Here is a 23,374-nt window from a genome sequence, read left to right as displayed (position 1 = left end):
GAGCTCAATTTATTATTTATGTAATACATTTTTTTATAATTTCAGGCCCTAAAATTAAGGTACGTCTTATACATGGGGAAATCTGGTATCTCAATTGACTAGTACATATAACTCATGAACTAGTGGATTGTAAAATAAAACTGAAAAAAAGGAAAGATTGGAGCTAGACTATGGAAGGCCTTCTTCCGTTCAAAGGAGTTGTCATTTAACTCTAGGGACTATAAGAAGCCACAATAAAGGCTTTTAAGCAGGGGAGTGGCATTATGATGAGTTGTATTTTGAACATATTAAGGTTGAGACATCAATGGAACACCTAGTGGGAGATGTCCAGAAGGCCTTAATGTTACATTTTGGATTCATCTTAACAAAGATAAGTGAGTGCATGGAAGCAAATAAGATCACCAAAGAAAATGCCTTGGTGGTATCCATCTGTAGGAATTTGGAGGCAGATGGTGAAAGAGCAAAAGAAAGCAAGATTAGACAGGTGGGAACAGCATGTGGAGGACGTAGAGTCACAAAAGTCAAGGGAGAAAAAAATATCTAGGAAGAGTATCCTGAACAGAGTATCCAAGAATGACTCATTCCTCTGATACATTAAGGAAAATGTGTAGGTACTACCAAGACAAAGGCTGTGGGTTTGAGGAGTGGAATAATGGAGGAAGAGAAGAAGAAATTCAGAAGAAGTTTGCAGTTCACAGGATTCATTAATTCCATGGAGAAATCAGAGGGAGAAGAAGAGTAAATAATATTTGGGAATCTAGGGAGGAATACAAGAGTCCCCCAGTGGGATAAAAAACAAACTGAATAAATCACTCAGAAGATCCTTAGGGTTATGTCTTTGAGGACAGCATTTCCAGAAAAGAAAAAGACAAGAAAGAAGATTACCATGAAGGGGATCATACAACTTTAAGGGTCAGTCAGTTCCAGAACCCTGTTAGTTAGATTCCTAAGAATATTTAAGTTGTCTGATTCCTAAAACTAGTGGTATAATAAAAAGAGCAAAGTATTTGCAAAGGATTTTGGTGTAAAACTTAGCTCTGCCAGTCTGCCTGTATAATCTTTTGTAATTCATTTAACCTCTAGGAACCTCAGTTTTCTCATCTTTAAAATGAAGAGGCTGAGTTAAATAATTCTAAGGTCCCTTCCACCACTAGATATATGACACTATGAACTTCTGGTATTAACTGAGTGCAATTCTAAATAATGTAGAAGTCTATAATACTAATTAAACTATAATTCTATCTATCCAATCTCAGTCCCAAATCAATTTTTTTATTTTCTGTTTTAAAAAAAGACAAATTTAGCAAGTTTATTTTTTTAATATATATATATGTAACTTTAATTTTGGGCAACTTGATTCTGATTATAAACAAAATGAAAAGAGGTGAGACTTTTAAAAATCCTTTTAAGGTACTTCTCCATATGAAGGCAAATGAGTAATTTGCCTCCAAAACATTGTTTTAGACATTTTAAGTTACAATTAATAAGTTGAAAACCACTTACCATATTCCTTTTCATTTACTTCAGAGATGGGTTCAGAAATAACACTGCAAAAAGAAATGGCACTTGCTGCAGAAGGATTCCGGGAATGGCCCATGTGATGGGGTACCTTCTTAACATTCTTCAAGGCTTCCTCAGCCTGTTCTTGTTCCATTGCTGCCACCATGTCTTTATAAGCTTTCCTAGCTTCCTCAGTCAATTCTACCAACTTATTAAACAGGCTCTAAGTAGAGAAAAAAGATTTTGGTTACCACTTCCTCTTGCTAAACAGTTTTAATCAAGTCAATTAAAAGCACCTACATTATTTTCCTTAATCAAACTAAGGTGTATACTCTGAGATAGTATATTCAAGGAACAAAGTTTTATTCCATTCTAACACATTCTTGGATCAAATATCCTAATAAACCAATTCCTTAAAACATGTATTAATTTGTGAATATGTATATGTAGATACACATATCAATGAATGTATATATATATATATATCTTTTCCCCACAAAATATGAAGATATTAATACACAGATTTTTACATATACAAAAATGAGTTTACAAACACTATCATAAATAACCTTAAAAATAGCTCCTTATTGAAAAAAGGACAAATATTGGCTAGAGAGTTAATAGTTTCCTAACTTTAAGGTTAAATGGGTATATAAAACCAGTGATATAAATAGTAACTTTATGTAGGTTGGTAGTAGGAAGGAGACAGTAGATAAGAAGTAGGAATATTGGTGAAGTTAAACATTCCAAGAGGCCTTTACAGTAATTTTTACAAAAATGCTTATGAATAATTATGAATAATAATATATAAGAATAATTAGATAATGCTTATATAATTATACAATAATTATTATTATTATTATTATTAATAATAATAAGCATTCTCTTAAATTTCTGGAAAAAAACAAAAAACAGTAAGGTAAAAAAGTTTATTTAACTTTTCTATAATTTATAAATAAATGTATTCATTAAATAAGTATTTACTGAATGCCTACTATGAGCAAAGTGCTGCCCCGAACCCTCAATTAGGTGTACTGCCAAGTATACCGGCAGTATATCTAATTCTAAATATTAATCTAAGGATTTCTTCTTCTATTTAAAAGAATTTTCTATTTGTGGAGTCATAACTTTTCTTTTCTCATTCCCAAATTAGTCTTATAAGTACTTACATGGAGTTAGTTCATAAGGGACTACAGGTTCCAAACAGCATCAATTCAAAAAATATTTATTAAACAAATATCTACTACATGTCAAACACTGACCTCATGTTGGGGATAGAAATACAAAAACAAGCTAGACCTTACCCTCAAAGGAAAAGATTGGGGAAAGTATTGTTTTTAAGGACAAGAAAATGCAAAATATATCTACAAAGTCATTTCAGAGGAAAGGAGTACTAAAAACTGGGAAGGTCAGGCAAGACCCTGTGTAAGAGTTATCATGTGAGGTTAAGTCTTGAAAGGTTCCAAAAGGAATTCAACAAGGCACAGGGATTTGATGACTCAAAGTCATGGTGATGAAAGATGAAATATCATACACAGAGAACATGAATTAGGTCAGGATATAGGAGCGAATGAATTTATAAAGGTGAATATAAAGTCTAATCAGCCCAGAAAGTTAGACTGAATAGCACAATAAGCAAAGACAATTCTATTCAAATTAAAACAACTCTGAGGTACCATTTCATACTTCTCAGATTGGCCAATGTGACTAGAGAGGTTGATGATCATGTTAGAGGGGATGTGGGAATACTGGGACACTAATGCATTGCAGGTGGAGTTGTGAACTGCTCTAACCTTTCTGGAGAGCAACATGGAACTATGCCCAAAGTGCAATAAAAATGTGTATACCCTTTGATTCAGCAATATCACTACTGGTATCCTGAAGAGAGCATAAAATAGGGTAAAAGTTCCACATGTAGAAAAATATTCATGGCAGCTCTTTTTGTAAGGCAAAGAATTGGAAATTGAGGGGATGCTCATCAATTGGGTAAATTGTAGTTATGTGATGGAACACCATTATTCTATGAGAAATCATGAAGGAGGGGATTTCAGAAAAGCCTGGAAAGATTTGCATGAATTGATGTTGAGTGAAATAAGCTGAACCAGAACAAGACTGTATACCCTAACAGCAACATGGGATGATGATCAACCATTTCAGCAGTACAATAGTCAATTTTAAGGGACTTGTGATGGAAAATACCATCCATATCCAGAGAAGGAATTGTGGAGTGTAAATGAAGACCAAAGCTTACTATCATCAATTTTAAAAAGTTGACTTTATGTATTAAGTCATTTTCTTATCTCTAATGTTTTCTTCCTTTTGGATCTGATTCTTCTCTTACAACATGTTCAATATCAATCTCTGGTTAGCAGGGTTGCAAATGTAAAGCATAAATCAAATTGCTTTCTGTCAGGGGGAGGGAGGATGGAAGGGAAGAAGGGAGAAAAATAGTCAAACTCAAAACTTTACAAAAAGAAAAGACTGGTAAACTACCATTTTATGTAGGTAGAAAAAATAAAATTAAATTAAAAAAAAAAGACAATTCTAAAAGACTTGTGATAGAAAATACCTTCTATATCCAGAGAGGGAATTGTGGAGTTTAAATGCAGACCAAAGCTTACTATCTTCAATTTTTAAAAGTTGTTTTATGTATTGTCATTTTTTTATCTCCAATGCTTTTTTCTTATATTTGGATTTGATTAGTCTTTCACAAAATGATTAATATGGATTTATGTTTAGCATACTTACACATGTAGAACCTATATTAGATTGTTTTCTGCATGGGGGAAGGAAAGGGAGGGAGAAAAACATAAAACTCAAAACCTTGCAAAAAAAATTGGTGAAAATTAATGTTGCATATTGTTGGAAAAACAAATAAAAATATTTTTTAAAAAAAGAAAGTTAAAAAATAAAAAATAAATAAAACAAAAACAAAAAAAGAAAGCTGAAGACAAGACAATGAAGGGTTTTAAGTGACACAGTAATTTGTACTTTATCATAGATAAAATAAAGAATTAGTGAAGCTTCTCGACCAGTCAAATTGACAAGCATTCTTGAAGCAGCTACAATACATGAGACCCTATGCTAAGCATCAAGGATACAAAGGAACTAACAATTTAATGTCAGAGACAATAGAAAAACAATTGTATACAAACCAAATAAATATGTAATCTATTGGAGATCAACCCATAGAGAAGGCATAAAAGCACTAAGGAAGAATGAGAAAAACTTCTTACAGAAGGTGAGAGTTTTAGTTGGACTTGAAGCCAGCACTCCTCAAACGTGGGAAACAAAGTCAGAAAATCACATTCTTTCTGCAAGAATTTATCTACTCTGGGTTATAATGGGGGACTATGTCTATTTCAAGGAGACAACAATAATTAGCTCCTGTATCTTATCATGGAGACCAAATGTAATGAACTAGAAGGGCAGCTAGGTACATAGAGGGCCAGGTCTTAAGTCAAAAGACTCATCTTCCAGAGTTCAAATCTGGCCTCAGACACTAGCCAAGTGAGCCCCTGGGCAAGGCACTTTAAATCCTGTTTGCCTTAGCTCTCTATCTGTAAAATGAGTTGGATAAGGAAATGGCAATAAACTCCAGCATCTTCACAAAAAAAAAAATCCCCAAATGGGGTCACAAAGAATTGGACAAAATTGAACAACTATACATTATAAATATTATCATTCAATTCCACAAATACTTAAGTAGATACTATTTTTATATTTAGTTAAGAGATACAAGGGAGTAGAACAATGTAATCTATACTTTCAGTATTAGTTAATAAACAAATGAACTATATACAAACTTTATAAGGTAGAATATGATTAAGTGCATAGGAGAAGTCAAAAAAGAATAACTGAAAATTTTCAAGGAGATAGCATTCCTAGTTCAGGGATAAAGCAAAAGTGGTTCCTTAGCTTGGCCTTGAAGGAGGGGAAAGATTAAAAGATGAAAATAGAAGAAAAGTTTGTTTCACTCACGAGGACAGAAAATAAGGGAAGTAAAAGAGTGCAGATCCAGAAGATTGAATGTGGTCCACTTTTCCTAAAGTGCAAAATGTGCAAAAGAAAGTTTTATGAAATAAGGCTAGAAACAGAGTTGTGATTGGGCTAGGCCCAATCTACAACATTCATCTATAACAGCTGCTTGAAAACAGGAGGCTGAAAGTCGGCTTCCATGAATCTATTCAAGAAAAACCCCCAAATTCATACCAGATTGAAAAATGACCATAAAAATTTATATCAAATGACTTCTTCCACCCCAGAATTGCAGGGAAAAAAAATCAGCAAGAAGCACCCAGGAATAAGAAAGGAAAGAGGTCCAGCAGCAAAGTCAACACCAGGTAAGAATACCTCCAGTCTAAACAGAGATGGATCCAGGACATGGAGGCTTCAAGGCTCAGTGTCCAAAGGCAGGAAGAGCTCTTCTCTCTTCTCAGCCTCTCCTGAGAAAGCTCCAGAGTGGGAACTTGGGGAGCAGCAGCAGCAAGTGGCAACCAGTAGGACTTGGTCTGTAACATCAGACCAGTATAGCTTAGGACCAGGATTAGTGGGGAGACAAAACAGGCAAGAAAACCACTCAGAAACACAATAGGAAGAGAAGCCTGGATTTGACAAAATGCCCCAACTCAAGAATTAAAGTTGGAAAGAGGAGTAGATCTCAAGGAAAACACTAAACAGTATCAAAGATGACTTCACATCTAGAGATTCCTTTCTCCCCCTAAAAAAGACCAAATAACTCCCTAACCATCACAAGCAGGCTTCAGGAAAAAAAAAATGGATTTTCACAAGGATTACATGATTACCTAAAAGAAATGAAAAAAATTCTGAAGGAACCAAAGGAGAATAGCTTAGAAAAGAAAACAGTAAATTTTACTCAAGAAATGGACTGCTTGAAAAAAAAAGAATCAAACAAATCAATGATTTTTTTGAGACAATAAATATCTGAACAAAATAAAAAGACTGAAAACAAAGAAGAAAATATTAAATAACTTATATAAGAAACAACTAAGTTGGAAAATAGGTCAAGGAGAAAAAAATTCAGAATCAATAGATTCCCTGAACAACTAATTTTTTAAAAAGCCTGGACGCTATATTTCTAGAAATCATAAATGAAAACAGCTTAGAACTAACTATTAAAACCAGAGAGTAAATTAAAGAAGAAAGCCAGTCTAAAAGGAAAATTAACTCAAGTTGCAGGAAATATATTTAGGTTTCTACTAAAGACCAAAGGGGAAGAAAATATTCCAAAAGGCAAAAAAAATAGGCTTCCAATCAAATAACTTATTTTGCAAAGTTGTATAATCTTAGAGAACAGAAAAAAAGATATTCAATGGAATAGAGGACTTTTAAGCATTCCAATGAAAAATTGAGAACTGAGTAAAAATTCTGAAACACAAACACAAATGTCCAGAGATACCTAAAAGGTAATTTACCTAATATCTAAAAGGTAATTTAATTTTAGAAACTGGAAGGAGAATGATCTAGTGCTAACATAATACAATATCACAGCACCATCACAAATTAAAAAAAAAAAAAGATAAATTTCAGAGAGTCCTGAGTAGCATTAACAGACAGAAATTAGAAAAATATCTCATGCTTCTTCCTAAACCCAGGGTGGGGTGGGGGGGGAGGAAGTTATACAGTGAAGTCCCTCCAAAAGGTCATTAGAACATTTTTTTTTAAATGCACAGAAGAGAACTAAAGCAGAATCACTTTGAAAATAACAGGTAGAGTTCTATATATTTTTAAATAGTGATATGAAATGGAGATTCATAGTTTCATACTGAACCTCCTCTTGTGCTCTGCTACATACATAAATACTCTCTTTGTATTTAAAATCTAAAAGAAAAAAATTTTTTTTTAAAAATGCATGGGGAATAACTTAAAGATTATTTTTTTTTCTTAGCAGAGTGACACAGTACAAAAATTCCTTCAGCATTAGCCTGAAAGAGAATGAAGAAGACAAGAGAGGAAAAACAATTAGATCATTACAATAAACTAGAATGGGGGGAGGGAGGGAGGGAGGGAGGGAGGGAGAGAGAGAGAGAGAGAGAGAGAGAGAGAGAGAGAGAGAGAGAGAGAGAGAGAGAGAGAGAGAGAGAGCTCCCAAGCCAAAGTGACACAACAAATATATATGAGAGAAAAAGAAGAGATGAAAGTCTAGGAAAGGAAAGTATGGATGAGAGGAATTTCAGAACTGAGGATAAAGGAAAGGGCAAAAAGTCAAAAAATGACATCAAGTCTTAGAAGCTTCAGTGACTACAGAATATCTAGGGAAGAAGGCTAGTTTTAAATAGTTCATAATTCATTTTATTGTCCAGCTACATCACTATTACAGAGAAGAGCATAACAGGATGTCATAATATGATGAAAATGTCTCATTCAAATCATTCAACACTCTTTATCTATGATTAATATTAGTGAACCTTCTGATTTAATTTATTTTTACCAAGGATGCTTTTCTTTTGGAAAAGAATGCACTGACCAGTCAACCAGAATTCTAGACTGCTTGGCAATCATATTTCTTATTTTAAATTGATTTCATCTTAGAAATCAGTTGTTTCAGTAAGTTCACCATAAATAACCATAATTCTACCTTACTTACAACAAATTAAATATACTGTAATTAAATGATTATACAGACTTGAAACATATAATATCTTCTGAATACATAAATTGAGTATTTTGATAACTACCCTAAAAGAAAAATACTTTGTAGCAACTAATAATGCTGCTATTCATAATGTTATAGATTTAGGGTAAGGGAAAGGAAGAAGCTTGTACTTTTTTTACAAATATCATTCTCACAAGGTGAGTGCCATTATTATCCTAGTTTACAATTCAGGAAACTGAAGAAAATGGTGGGGAAATGACTTGCCCAGAGTCACTGAGATCAGATTTCAACTTAGGTCTTTCTGCTTCCAGATCCTGTGCTCTATCCATTGTACTATCAGTCACTTCTACAGAGGTAAATTTAGTCTGCTCATAGCTGTGAATTGATTTGTTCTCTATAAAAATACTCTCAAGATTGAGGGAGCAAGTATAATTACAATAACATGCATTTTCTATTCATTCTTTGAAATTTAACAACTCATTTTTTCAAGCACTCAAGTATTATGTAGGCATGTGCCTCCAAACTATGCTATATGGGGAGGCTAGGTTGCACAGTGGATAGAGCACCAGTCCTGGAGTCAGGGGTACCTGAATTCAAATCCAGTCTCAGACACTTAATAATTACCTAGCTGTGTGGCCTTGGGCAAGCCACTTAACCCCATTGCCTTACAAAAACCTAAAAAAAAAATGCTATATATAACTGTATCTTTTGAACTCTTATTACCTCAGCACCACAGTAGTTGAATATTCCTACAACACTGACAGGCACCAGTTTGTTAACACAGCGGCCTAGAGCTTTCCGTCCAAGTGCAAAGACAAAAGGGATTTCTTGTTCCCGAGCCATAGCTATAACATTATAAAGTGCCTCATCTAGGCCACCTGGAAAAAAAAAGTCAAATTTGCAAATTAAAGTAATTTTATTACTTAAACTGAGCTAATACTCTACTTTTAATATTCCACATGTTCTAAATTGAGCTAATTTTCCATTTTTTAAGTGAAAAAAGGTATTTTAAATGATTAAATACCAATAGCACATTGTATCATAAAATCTCCTATCAACAGAATTACCTTCTATTCTACATCTTTTCCACTTATGTTTATCTTGCTTCCTCAACAAAGGTAGCATTCTTTTCTTCTATGTCTTTTGTAGGTATCTTTTGCCTAGCAAAATACCTGGGAGTTGAATAAACTTCAAATCAAAAAGCATTTAACTTTTTATAATAAACTACAAATTAGTTTGCTGTTATAAATATACAAACATTTCTTTTCTCTAGGTTTCAGCTCAATTAAAAAGTACACTACAAAGTAATAAAGAAAATCATAGACAAATATTTTCAATATGTTGTCTATGGACAAGCCTACAGTTAATGGCTCCAATCTATTCCAATGAGTCAAAATAAAAAAAAAGGCTCTTCTCTGCTTTTTGAGCAAAAAGCATATATAAAATGAGCAAAAGTTCATTTGTTCCATACACTGTAAGTCTGTAACAACAGTTTTCACAGTATTAAACCATTAGCAATAACATTAAGGGGAACATTTCTTCTGCTCCTTTTAAGAGAAAGGACAATGAAGGAGAAGAAAAAGAAGCATTAGGAAAGCAGATGGCTTCAAATAGGTTGAGAAGTATACTTACTGAACACTAGCTACTGTTCTAATTTTTTATAATATTAAAATGGTTGAGTAAATATGTATTCTCAATAACAAAAATGAGTGCATTTCTTTGAAATACAAACTACAAATTTTAAACATCCAGGTTTTAAAGACTCTTATTTCTTTCTCTCTCTTCAATATTTTATAACATTATCAATGTCAACTGAGAAATAGCTATATCTTCCTTCACTGTGTAGCACACAATTTAAGTTAATAATCACATGTTAGTCATATACATACATACCCAGGTACTTCAATAGATAGGCAAACCACTTCCTACCTTTTGACTGTATTTTTTCACAATTGGGAGAAATAATAACACATTTGATCTTGTTTAACTTCATATGCTTGGTAACTTCCCGAAGGCCCATAACTAGACGTCTTCTTGCTTTTGCTCTTACAGGATCCTTTTGGTAAATGCGCTCCTGAAAACTAACAAGCTCTTGAAGAAGGAGAGTCACACACTCATCAATTTCTTTACAGAGAACCTGATTACAGTACCTGTTAAGAAAAATGTTTTTAAAAAGTTATATCTTTGAACCTTGGTCATATATTTATTTTCTTGAATCTTATAATGTCTCTTAGGAAACATTTTTTATAGAAAACCTTGACTATACATTAAACTTTATCCAGCATATAAAAATATATTATTAGATTTGATCAAAAAACATAATACTAAAGCTTCTTAAATCTTTTATTAAACACCTCATATGTGTAAAAAAAAGAAAAAACTCAAAATAACTAAGCAGACTTTACTCTTTTCAAATTACAATTCCAGTTGTCTGTTGGTTGAGTGACAGATAAAATACCTCACAAATAAAACCCAAATTATTCCAGTTATGATCCATATCAAATTCTTGGGTCAAATGGGATAAGACATTTTTGCTTCATTCCAGCTGGATATTTACAAATACAACTAAAACAATACAAAACACATTTCAACTATGGTTCCATGGTGGAGAGTTAGGCACTCTTAAAACACTAGCACATCTCCCCAAATGGTTCTACAGTCAATTTCAACACCAAAAGGGCTCAATGACTCCTAAATTTATATATTCCTCTTAATGTCATTGGTAAAGGTTTAAATCTATAGAGACTATTGTTACAAATTTATGATATGGAACAAATGCAGTTCTGCCCAAGAATCAAGTGCCATTGGCTCTACTGCTAGAAAGTGAGTTTGTGGTCCAGGAGAGGATTAAATAATTCCTAAATCACTAGAGAAGCCTTGAGGTAAGACAAAAGGTTACTAAATTCCCTTACGTCAAAAAAAAGTGTACAGTCAAGGGTGAAATCAGGAGTGGTTTCAGTGTTGAAAATGGGGGTAAATGAACACAAAGGAAAGAGTCAAGAAAGTATTGTACAATTGCAGAAAGTAGATATACAGACTGCATAATATAAGCTTCAACTTATCTACATATCCCATCCTGAAAAGCAGCATGGCATATTGGATAGAGAGAAGCAAGACCAGGAAGAGGTTCAAATCTCAACTCATCTCTGATGCATACTGGCTATGTGACCAAGTCAATTTATTCTCAGTGCTCTAAGCAGCTCTCAAAGTTTAAAAATTGCGAAGAAAATCTACCTAGGTAGAGGAAATTTCCTAATCCAGGAGTTCCCTATACTAATGAAGTCTTAGGTCTAGTCTCTCTCCCACTAACCCATCATACTAAGTCCCTGTCAAAAAAAATTACATTGACTTGATCTGAGGATAGTTATATTCTCTAATTAAAACTAATTTCTTTTTTTCTTTTTTTTAAGTTTTTGCAAGGCAATGGGATTAAGTGGCTTGCCCAAGACCACACAGCTAGGTAATTATTAAGTGTCTGAGACTGGATTTGAACTCAGGTTCTCCTGACTCCAGGGCCAGTACTCTATCCACTGTGCCACCTAGCCAACTCTAAAACTAATTTCTAACTTTATAATGGACAAAATAAAAAAAGCATATTAATAAAATGGTAAAATTATATGAGTCCCCTTCTTTGTTATATAAACCAACATTTTATATGATCAACAAATTTAAGAACATAGTAACTAATCAAAAAAAAATAAAAAATATAATTGGATTGGCTAGGGAAGTAAAAAAAGATGGATTTTTATTTCAGATGAAGTCAAGTCAATTCAACAGGCACTAATTCAAGGCAATGTGCCAGGCATTCTGCTAAGGGATGGGGAAACATAAGACAAGCAAAACAATCCCTGCTTTCAAGGAATTCATATCCCAATGGGATATTATGGACAAATAAGGTAGGTGTGTGTGTGTGTGTGTGTGTGTGTGTGTGTGTGTGTGTGTGTGTATGCAGGGAAAATTGGAGGCATTATTAATAATTATATATGACCATGAAAGCCATTTAGTCATTCTTTATTCCACTTTTATAAAGCCCTTTTATAGGATCTAGCAATGTAACAGTCAACATTTGACATTTTTCTAAACTTAGCAAGAATAATCTGATAAAGGAATCAGGAAAAGGAAGAGAAGGCAATATATCCAAATATCTAAGTTTCTAGAATGTTTTAAGATAAGTTGCAATATTTTTTAACATATAAAATTAAGTTCAGTAGTTCATATTAAAGTTCATATAAAGTTCAAATAAAATTAAGTTCTTTCATTTTAGGAAGTAATTCCTAAATTACTTACTATTCTATATTTTACTTACTAATGGTTCATAGGAAACTATTCTCAGCTGACATTTGTTGATGATGGTGCAAAGGTCACTGCTTAAGAGTTTTAACAAGATAGTTTTGAAAACCTAACAAAGGTCTACAAAAAATACAAAACTAGCTTTTTGTAGAAAGTATATTTTATAGTGGCTTGGAAAGTTTGTCTCAAAAGTTGATCAAAAGAATTTCAAGGAAAACAACATAATCCTAAAAGAAAGATAATAATAAGGTATCCCAGGAATCCAAATCAATAAAGTTTTATACATTAAAAAAATCCATTGATAAATTATTTCTATGTGGAAATACATTTTGATATCTGATAAAATAGGTAACTACTTTAACTAGATGAAACTATTCATTAAGAATTTTTCAAGTAAATATTTCCAAAGAATATTAAAAAAAAAGATTTGTCAGTTAAAGGCAAATTTCATTCACAGTTCAATGAAAATAAAATTCTATACTCATTATATTTTTTTTTTAAGGTTTTTGCAAGGCAATGGAGTTAAGTGGTTTGCCCAAGGCTACACAGCTAGGTAATTATTAAGTGTCCGAGGCTGGATTTGAACCCAGGTACTCCTGACTTCAGGAGTGGTGCTCTATCCACTGCGCCACCTAGACGTCCCTCATTATATTCTTTTATGATGAGCACACACACACACAGTAACAACAAAATAAAAATGTTTAAATGTATGACTGTATTCAAGCTACTGCATTCTAGAAGATCATGGAGTCACTTTGTTTCACTGTTAATCTTCATATGAACTATAACCAAACCTCATTTAATAAAGCACTATAGGACCTTTCCATTGTAACAAAGAAAAATATCTAAGATCTTACTCTCTAAATCTTTTGCTGTGGATTTTGGTAATTGCTGAAGATGCCATTGGACTGCCTATCCCTGAGCTGGCAGGAGAGCCCTGGGACACAGGGGTCATGCAGTATGGAGAATTCTGACTTGCTGGAGAGAGTGAAGTGTCACTAGGCATACTCAGTCCAGTATCTGAAATTTCAAAAAGAAAAAATTAGTTTAAATCTTTCCAAACTCTAAAAAGTTCTTTAAAAAAATTTAGTATGACAAGATGGTTACCTCTTCAAAATGCCCAGAAATTATCAACAATACATTAACATAATTTAGATTACAAAAAAATAAAACATGAGTTTAAACTATTTTTAAAAGAAATATTCCTACTTCAATTTAAATAATTTTTAAAACTCTCTAATGGTCTGAAATTATTCTATGTAGAAATATTGAAGGCATGGATGCTATATTCTGAAATATGAATATCTAGAAGAGTCTAAGAATAAAAGGTGTTAAATCCTTCAGTCAATGGCTTTTTTTCCATACATCACCATTTCCTAGTCTTTTCTTTGTACTGCTTCAAACACTTATTCTCCCACCTTCTCTTAATAGCTTGGTCTATTTTATTTGATTTAAAAACAAACTCCAGGAAAAACAGAACAAAGCACCAATATAATCATATAACTATAATAATTATAAACAAAATTATGCTTTTGCAAGCAAATAACATTATGTCTCCTTCCAATCTCTGGTATTCTTTCTGCAACTATTTTTATATATGCGGTCACCTGAATATTATCTGAACTCTACTCCGCAGTATTTTCCATCTTTTTTCCTACTTGCTCAACACATTTGCCTCAAATGACATATCTCAATCTTTCTCTTCTATTTGGCTTTTTTCTCTTTACTCAAAACTTTTCTGTAAGTCACACTCTCATAATACTATTACTTTGCTCTTGGTAATTACTTTTCTCTTAACAACTAAATCCAAAAGAAAATGCTGTTTCTTCATACCTATATTTACTGTCAGCTGCTCTTTACTTGCTTTAACTCTCACCATTTTTCAGAGAATAATTTAATTACTCTTTCTAGGTCCTTTTGAATAAGAAAGTTTTATAAACCATAGAGAGTAATAGAAAGCTAAGTTATTCTTGTTACCTTAGATTACCTTAATCACTCAATTCTCTGATCAACTTAATGGCTCTTCTTACTAAAAACAGAATTCCACTTTGAATGAAGAACCTCCTTCAACTATTCCTTCTTCACCAACTCTGATTTAACTTCATTTTCCCTCCTGCCATATTTTTATATAACCCTTCAGGAATCTGAGCTTCTACTGATAAATACAATCTAACCTACTTTTTAGAACAGTACTTCTTACTCTCTAGAACAGTGCCAGAATATCCTATTAGATCATAAATTAGATCACTGCAGGGCCAATCCAGTCTACTATCTGTTTTCATATGAATAGTTTTTACATTTTTAAATAGTTATATTTGCTTTTCACCATGTTTCAGTTGCTTAATAATAGCAGCCATTTGATTGGTCTTTTCCTTCAAATGACTGTTTAATTCATTTTTTTCTTTAGATTTTTTTTTTTGCAAGGCAATGGGGTTAAGTGGCTTGCCCAAAGCCACACAACTAGGTAATTATATTAAGTGTCTGAGGCCGCATTTGAACTCAGGTACTCCTGACTCCAGAGTCGGTGCTCTATCCACTGCACCACCAAGCCACCCCTTAATTCATTTTTCTAAAGGATATCTTAAAGGATAACTCAAGTTTTGTTTCTAAATAGTAAAATTTTACAATTTAAAAACCAATTTTAGCTCATCGGTTGACAAAAAAAAGGTGACAGGTCAGATTTGATTCACAGGCTATAATTTGTTGATCCCTGTTCTGAACGACTGGTATCACATCTAGTTAAGCAGAATATAAAGAAATTTCCTATTTTCTTCACTATAGTTCTAATGATCGGCTCCTCAGTTCCTTTGTTTTCTTTTTAAACAAATAAGTTAAATTGATAACTTTTAGGGTTTTTTCCATGAATCATTTGCATGTATATTCCCCCACCTCTACTTCTGCCATGAATCAAAACCAAAAGATAAGTGACCTCCTCTGACAATCATTAAAACACTCAGCCCTTAAAATCCCACAACTCTTTAGTGAAAAGATGGAGGTATTTTTATTACCTGTTCTCTGGGACCATTCCCCCCCCCCCAATTATTCAAAGTTCAGTTCCCTTTTAGTAATCTTTTCATTTACATTACTGTGGTCAGTTAATATTGATGTTTATACTCCATTTATTTCATTCTATATTAGTAATATAAATCTTCCCATATTTCTCTGAATTCTTCACATTCATAATTTTTTGGGGTCCTGATCCAAAATTTCATTCCAATGAGGTAGCTCCTACCAGTGCATTAACTTGCACTCTTCTCTTGTCTCCTACAATCTTAGTGAGTTACCTGAAATACTGAGAGATTGAGTGAACCGGACAGGATGGTATGTATCAGAAATAGGACCTTGATTCACATCTTCCCAACTCAGGGACCAGATTTGCTATCTTTCATATCTTACTGCATAATAATATTCTGTTATATTCACATAACATAGGTTTTTATTCAGTTATATCCTAGTTAATGGACACCTACTTTGTCTACAACTCTTTGCCAACATAAAAATATTTGTTATGGACAATCTGGTCTCTGCTGAAATTTTCTGGAGTTTATTTCTTTGGAGTATGAAGAGATAACTTTTTTTCATCAAATTCTTTAATTAGTAATATAATTTGTACTAACTTTTCTTATATAATTTTATATCATCATGTAATTAGTTATAAAGGGTATGATAAGATTAATAATTTTATCATACAATTCTGAATTTTTTCAAAATTTTACAATTCTACCTTAAAATATTTACTGCTTCCATTTTTGTCACCTTTGTCAATCTGCAGAATGAGTTAAAAACTTGACTTGTTTTAATTTGCATTTATCTCTTTTATTAGTGATTTAATTAATATTTTCACATGGACATTGATAATTCACAATTCTATTTATTCTTATTCTTTGATCTTTATCCATTAAGCAATGGCTTTCATTCATTGTGTCAATTCTGTTTTTTTTTGGGGGGGTTGTTTTTGGGGGGGTTTTTTAGGTTTTTTTGCAAGGCAAATGGGGTTAAGTGGCTTGCCCAAGGCCACACAGCTACGTAATTATTAAGTGTCTGAGACCGGATTTGAACCCAGGTACTACTGACTCCAAGGCCGGTGCTTTATCCACTACGCCACCTAGCCATCCCCAAATTCTGTTTTTTTGAATAGTAGATTTTAATCAGTGAAAATAGATCCAAGATTCCCCTCCAAAAAAAAATTAGTTTCCCTTATTTTGATTTTGCATTTACAAAAACATTTAAATTTAATTTTAATGTAATATAATTGAAATTACCTATTTTCTTTTATGATTACCTCTATCCCTTATTAGTTAAGAATTCTCCCATTGAGAAAAATAGCTCCTTTGGTTCTCTTAGGTTTTTTTTTAAGCTGTGATTTTAACATTCAGGCCAATTTCTTATTTGGAGATTGTATAATATGGTGTTCCATTGTTTCTGACAGCACCACCAATTGGATAGTCCCCTAGACTAAATCTAAACTAATTCATGATTCCTCACTAGGTCAGAATTATTCTCCTCTGATTTCAAAAGAAGCTGCATAAATCTGCTCCTTTCCGTTTCAACTACAAAAAGTAGGTTTTAAAATTCTAACTGAAGGGGCGGCTAGGTGGCGTAGTGGATAAAGCACCGGCCCTGGAGTTAAGAGTACCTGGGTTCAAATCCGGTCTCAGACACTTAATAATTACCTAGCTGTGTGGTCTTGGGCAAGCCACTTTACCCTTTGCCTTGCAAAAACCTAAAAAAAAGAAAAAATTCTAACTGAAGCTATCCATCTTCTTCACTTCTATTTAAAAAGTTACTGTCAAATATCAAATACCACTCTGACCTTGTCAATTCTGCATCAAAACTCTAACTCATCTCAATTGGTTAGTTTGGGGTTTTTTGGGTGATATTTTCTTTTTTATTTTCCAATTATATGCAAAGATAGTCAACAAATCTTTTTGCAGGCTTTTGAGTTCTACATTTTTCTACCAGCCTCCCTTTCTTCTCCATTGGCAGCAAACCAATTGTACATGTAGAATTATTTTTAACATATCTCCATATTAATCATACTGTGAAAGAATTAAAACTAAAGGGGGGGGTTCCCTGAGTAAGAAAGAAAAAGCACAAAAGAAAATTTAAAAAGTGAACAGAGTATGCTTTGCTCTGCATTCAGAATCCATATTTCCTCTCTGGATGTGGATGGCATTTTCCTTAAGAGGGTTCTCAAGACTATCCTTGATAACTAAACTGCTGAGTGAAGTTGTTTCCATCATAATTGATCATCTCAAAATTTTGCTGTTAATATGCACAATGTTCTCTTGATTCTGTTCATTTCACTCAGTATCAGTTCATACAAGTCTTTCCAGGCTTTCCTGAAGTCAGGTCACTCATGATTTCTTATAGAATAGGACTCCATTACATTCATATACCAAAGTTTGCTCACCCACTCCCCAATTGATAGGCATTATAAGCAAATACAGTAATTAGTTAGCCTTAGCTTTACAATGTTTTTCTCCATCCTTATCGCTTTTAATTGAACCTATTTTTGCTTTTGCTTTTTCTGAGATCAGGAATGCTACCCTGCTTTTCTTTTTTACTTCAGTTGAAGCATAATATATTCGGCCCTAATCTTTTACCTTTACCTCATCTGCATCCTTCTGCTTCAAATGTGTTTCTTGTAAACAACATATTGTAGGATTCTGGTTTTTAATTCCCTTTTCTATTCGCTTCTGTTTTATGGGAGAGTTCATCATATTCACATTCAGTTAAAACTCTATATTTCCCTTCATCCTATCTTACTCTTCCTTATAGTTTTCTCTCTCCTTTCCCCCATCTCCCCTCATTTCAATTGTTTTTCAAATATATTTCAAATTCTTGACAAAGTTGAGCTTTAAGTCATCATGCCGGTTGACTACAGCTAAAGGTCTTCATGTTCTGCTAGTCATATGTATCCATCTTCAATCCCAAGCAAACTGACCTTGACATTTCCTATTTCCTGCTCTTAAATTATAGTTCATTACTAAAGACAACCATTCAATGGCAACAATTCTATCAGTTTTCAAACATTTAAAACATCTCTCCCATTTGTCTGTGAAATTTACCCTTCCTCCAATGGCTTCCAACCGCAAGTCAGGGATGGAAGTCAAGAGTCTTCTATTCTAGTCTCAGTTCTATCACTAATCAAGTCTGTATTCCTGGGCAAAGCACTAAACTCCTCTGGCTTGGACAAAATGGCATCTGAGAGCTATAATACTTAACATTCCATGACTCTAAGAAAGGGTAAGATTCAGATGGCAGAGTTGAAATCTGGGGATTCCACGAGAGGGTAATCTACAAGAAGAGGCAGAAAAACAGGAACATTCAAGACATATTCCAGGAACAATGACTAAGGTTGACTGCAGTCAAGGTTGATTTAACAGAGTAGTAGGTGACCTTGGGCCAAATTGAAAAGAGACTTGGATTTGAGTGAAGAGTGTAGGCTTTATTCCCAACAACCTAAAAGAATTTTATAATTAGGAGACAGGCTTGAGGAAAATCTTTTTTTTAAAAGAAAGATTAATCTGGCAGCACTGCTGTGTAGCTTTGTAGCATGATGAATAGGGTGAAGAATCAATCAGCAAGCATTTATTAAGTGTCTGAGATACAAAGAAAAAAAAAAAACAATTCCTGCCCTGAAGGATCTATTTTCAATCTCCTAACCAATATAGCTGTCAACTCTGGACAAGTCACTTAACTTCTCAGAGCCTCAAGAACAGGGGCTAAGCTGTTTGATGGAAGGGGTTTCCTATCAACTCCAGACCATGCTTCATAATCTATCCACCTGGACATTTCTTTGCCATTTGCCTTGCACTATATGCATGATGTGAATGATAAAGGGAAACATTGGAAAGCAAGAATCTGACCAAATCAAAGAAGATCAAAGGTGACTGTTCTAAATTGTTCTAAATCCCTGATCTTCTATGACAGTTTAAGGAATAAGAATTATTATGGATAAGCTGAATTTGACATGACCCTATTATGTTTTATGTTCACCATGCCTGGTGCACATTCATAAGCATGAGTGAGTCAACTGTGGTAGAGGAGAAAACACTAGACTTGGATACTCAGCTTTCAAGTCACTGTGCACAAGTCATAATCTTTTTCATTTTGTTTCTTCATTTTTCACATACCATTCTGGTTTAAACACAGATAATATCTCAAAAGGAATCTTGAAAGAAAAGTAAATGTTCAAATTAGCTTTCTCTCTCTTACTTTTCTAGTCTTCTTTACTCCCTGCCACATACTCTGATTCAATGACACTGATCTACTGGCTTCATCTCTTTTCTATAGGCATTTTCTCTGGCAATCCCCCATTCCTAAAATGTTCTCCCTCCTCATCTCCGACTTCCCTTGCTTAATTAAATCCTATTTTTTATAGCAAGTCTTTCCCAACCCCTCTAATTTCTAGTGCCTTCCTTTTGTTAATTGTTTCCTATTTATCTGAAGATAGCTTGTTTGTATATATTTTTCTGCATGTTGTCTTTCCCATTACACTGTGTGTTCCTTGAAGGCATAAACTGTTTTCTGGTCTCTTTTTATACCAGCAGTGCTTAGCATAGTATCTGGTGCATAATAGGCACTTAATAATAATTTAGTGTTAGATTATTTTGAAAAATATATTGTTAAAGCTTTAAAAAACTCAAATCACATAAAGTAATTATAGTTAACCATAACCTCTCTGTCATTATAATTTTTGGTGTATAAGATTTTTCTACAAGTCAGACATGGGGAAAAAATCTAGACTATGTTGGGGCAATACTTGTATCAATCAATCAAGAAGACTTCATTAAGTGTTTTCCATGTGCCAGGTTCTATGTTAGATTCTAGAAATATAAAGAAAAGTAAAAACACTGTCTCTTCTCTTGAAGAGACCACATTCTATCAGGAGAGATATAATGTATAAAACCATAGATATAATATATATTCTATGTAATCTTAGAGAGAAGATATTAGCAATAAGAACTGGGAAATCCTCCAGGAGAGATTTGATCAGAGTCTTGAAGGAAGTCAGGGAAACTAGGAGATGTAAACCACTAGAGAAAGTATTTGAGGTATGACAAACATTCAATGAAAAAGCACAGAGTTGATAAAGGGAATGCCTTATGTGAGTAATAGCAAGTAGGTCACTGTAGTTCTATAATATATAAAGAGTAAAGTATAAGAAAGCTGGAAAAACTTTTCAAATAAGGGCCATCTAGTCTCTGCTTGAAGACTTCAATGGGGGACTCCAATAATCTTTGTGGTAGTCCCTTCTACTTTTGGATAAATCTAATTGGTAGGAAGTTTTTGCTTATATCAAGCCTAAATGTCTGTCCTTACAACTTTCATTCATTGCTCCTATTTTGACTTCTAAAACCATTCACTTTTCTGGTTTATCCTTTTTTTTTTTAAAGATTTTGCAAGGCAATGGGGTTAAGTGGCTTGCCCAAGGCCACACGGCTAGGTAATTATTAAGTGTCTGAGGTAGGATTTGAACCCAGGTACTCCTGACTCCAAGGCCGGTGCTCTAACCACTGCACCACCTAGCCGCCCCCCCCCCCCCCAGTTTATCCTTTTCAAGATTTATCTAGCATATAGATGAACAGTGAACCCAGAACTTAGAACAACATTCTTGATAGGGTCTGAACAGGGCAAAGTATGGAAGAATTATCACCTCACTAATCCTGGGTCTTTCTTGATGCAGCCTAAGATTATGTTATCAATCTTGGTTTCTATATCAGATGGTCATTTGCACCAAGCTTGCAGTACATAAAGTTCTCCAGAATTTCTTCATATGAACTACCATGTACCCATACTATTTCTTCAATCTTTTATTTGTAAAACTGACTTTTTAAACCAAAGTATAAGACTTTATACTAATCCCAACTAAAATTCACCTGATCTGATCTGACCCAATCTTTAAACCTGTCAAGTTCATGAATTTTATCAAATATATTAGATATTTGCAAATGTATTCTCTATGTCTTTATCCCAAGTCAGTGAATACAATTTTAGAAACTTAGTAACAAAGCAAGATCCCTAGAACATGGCACTAGAAATCTGCTAGCAAATTGAGAAAGTATTGTGTAACAGGCAGAATTCCAATTGGAGACTTAACTCCCAATCACACTTATGTGACTATGGTCAAGACATTTAACTTCTGTAAGAAGCAGTGTCCTCATCTACAAAATATGGGTAATAAAAATAATAATAATAATAGTAATACCTCCCTCATAGGGTTGTTGTAAGGCCCAAATGAATTAAAATCTGTAAAAAAAAACTTTATAAACTTGAGAGTACTACAGAATGTCAACTATTATCATTAGTAACACTGTCATTAATGTCCATATTTTGGTATTCAATAGGTTCCAAATCTAGGTAAAATCTAGGTAACTAGCTTATATCTTCCTATCTTTTTCAATAAGAATAACTTGAAAGATATATCAAATACTTTAATAAAATCTAAGTAAACAATGTTACAGTACTTCCTTGATTGACCAGTTCAGTGACACTGTCAAACATACAAGTGAAGTCAGTAGGTCTGGTAAGTGTTGTTTGTTCCTGATAAAGTCATGCTAACTCTGTGATTACTAAATTCTTTTCTAAAAGTACACAGACTATTCCTTTAATAATTCAATGAAGAAGTCTGCAAAAATTCAAAGTTAAATTCAGAAGTCTTTAATTTACATATTTCATTCTGTTTCTTCTTTTGAAAATTGGAATACTATTTACCCTTCTGTAAATTTGCAGTATTTCTCCAATTCCCTATGATCTTTGTAAGGTCACTGGCAGCAGTTTAGTGATAGTATCTAAGAATCCTTACAGGAGACCTAAGGACATAGTTTTATTTAGATCAGGTAGAAAATTCAAAGACTTCTAGGTCCTCTTTTGTTGTTTCCATCCCTATATCTAGCATCAACTCCTTATTAACCTTATTTTATCCTTCTCAATCCACAGAATATTATCCTTGGCAGAGGAAAGAGAAGTAAGAGATGCTCTCTCAATCAATTGTCCTTGATCTTCATACCAACCCAGAGCAAGAGTCATATTCCTTCCTCATTCCCTACTAGTAAAACAACAACAAAAAACCCCCAAAAGATTCTCATCTTTTTCTTATACTTAGCTTTCCTTAGAAATCAGTGCCAAATTTAGTCTGAACCCTAATATCCTTAACCAGATTTTTATAGGTCTGCCCTGTTATCTGCCTTGCTTTTATCTTCTGAACATGGCTTTAACAAATTTAAATTGTGCTGAGTTCCCTCTTTTGAAAATTGGTTTCTTTAGGGAATTCTCTTTTTTACTCCTTAATAGAATGGTTCCTCAATGTAATTATCTTTAGAAATTCATTCCTGAGTGATTCCCATCACTACTGAGCTGACTTTCATAGTAGAAGTTTACACTAGAAGAGCCTCTTTATCCTTTTCTTCAACAATCTGAAACCTGTTCTCCCCTAAAACTTAGATATATATCAGACTAGTCCAAGTCTTCCCTTTTCTCTTTATCACAAATTCTATGATGGAAGCAAAGAAACTTCATTTGTTTCCTATCTTTACACTTCATCAGTTCTTTCCTGCTGTTAAGGATCAAATCCAGAATGTAAATTCCTTTTGTTTCCTTTGACTTTTTGAAAGCTGAAATTATAATTAAATGAAGTTGGAAAATTATACACTACTTTACTTTTGGTAAAAGGAAATGTCCTGGAAGATGTTAAGTAATGGAAATTCCTCATCACTACCATGTCATGCCAGATTTGTGACATTTATCAATCCCTTGGTTATTCTGATCTTTTAGTAATTCCTACAAGAATACTGCTTTTGTTTCTGCCTCCAGTGATCATCACTCAAAAATTCTCCAGTATGTTTCATTCATCTAACTCCTGGATTTACTCTCCATACCCACCCTTGTTTTAACAGATCTTCTCCCCTTTTAAATAAAATCCTTCTAGAGTTAATTATACTATAGCCACATATCCCACAAAGT

General features: G+C 33.4%; 1 protein-coding gene across 7 annotated transcripts in view; it reads right to left on the bottom strand.

Annotated features, from left to right (window-relative positions):
* The window catches only part of SECISBP2L (SECIS binding protein 2 like), an 82,764-nt gene that overhangs the window by 19,857 nt on the left and 39,533 nt on the right, over nt 1–23,374 (bottom strand). For all 7 annotated transcript variants that reach the window (XM_074234722.1, XM_074234725.1, XM_074234724.1 and 4 more), the window contains 4 exons: nt 13,264–13,426; nt 10,046–10,266; nt 8,840–8,994; nt 1,504–1,723 (listed from right to left, as the gene is read on the bottom strand). In XM_074234722.1, coding sequence (XP_074090823.1) covers nt 1,504–1,723; nt 8,840–8,994; nt 10,046–10,266; nt 13,264–13,426 — 759 coding nt within the window. The remainder of the gene's footprint in view (nt 1–1,503; nt 1,724–8,839; nt 8,995–10,045; nt 10,267–13,263; nt 13,427–23,374) is intronic.

This window comes from Macrotis lagotis, chromosome 4 (genome assembly GCF_037893015.1).
Source record: "Macrotis lagotis isolate mMagLag1 chromosome 4, bilby.v1.9.chrom.fasta, whole genome shotgun sequence".
Lineage (NCBI taxonomy): Eukaryota > Metazoa > Chordata > Mammalia > Peramelemorphia > Peramelidae > Macrotis > Macrotis lagotis.
Note: the sequence above shows the minus strand (reverse complement) of the source record. Positions and strands in the feature narration are given on the sequence as shown.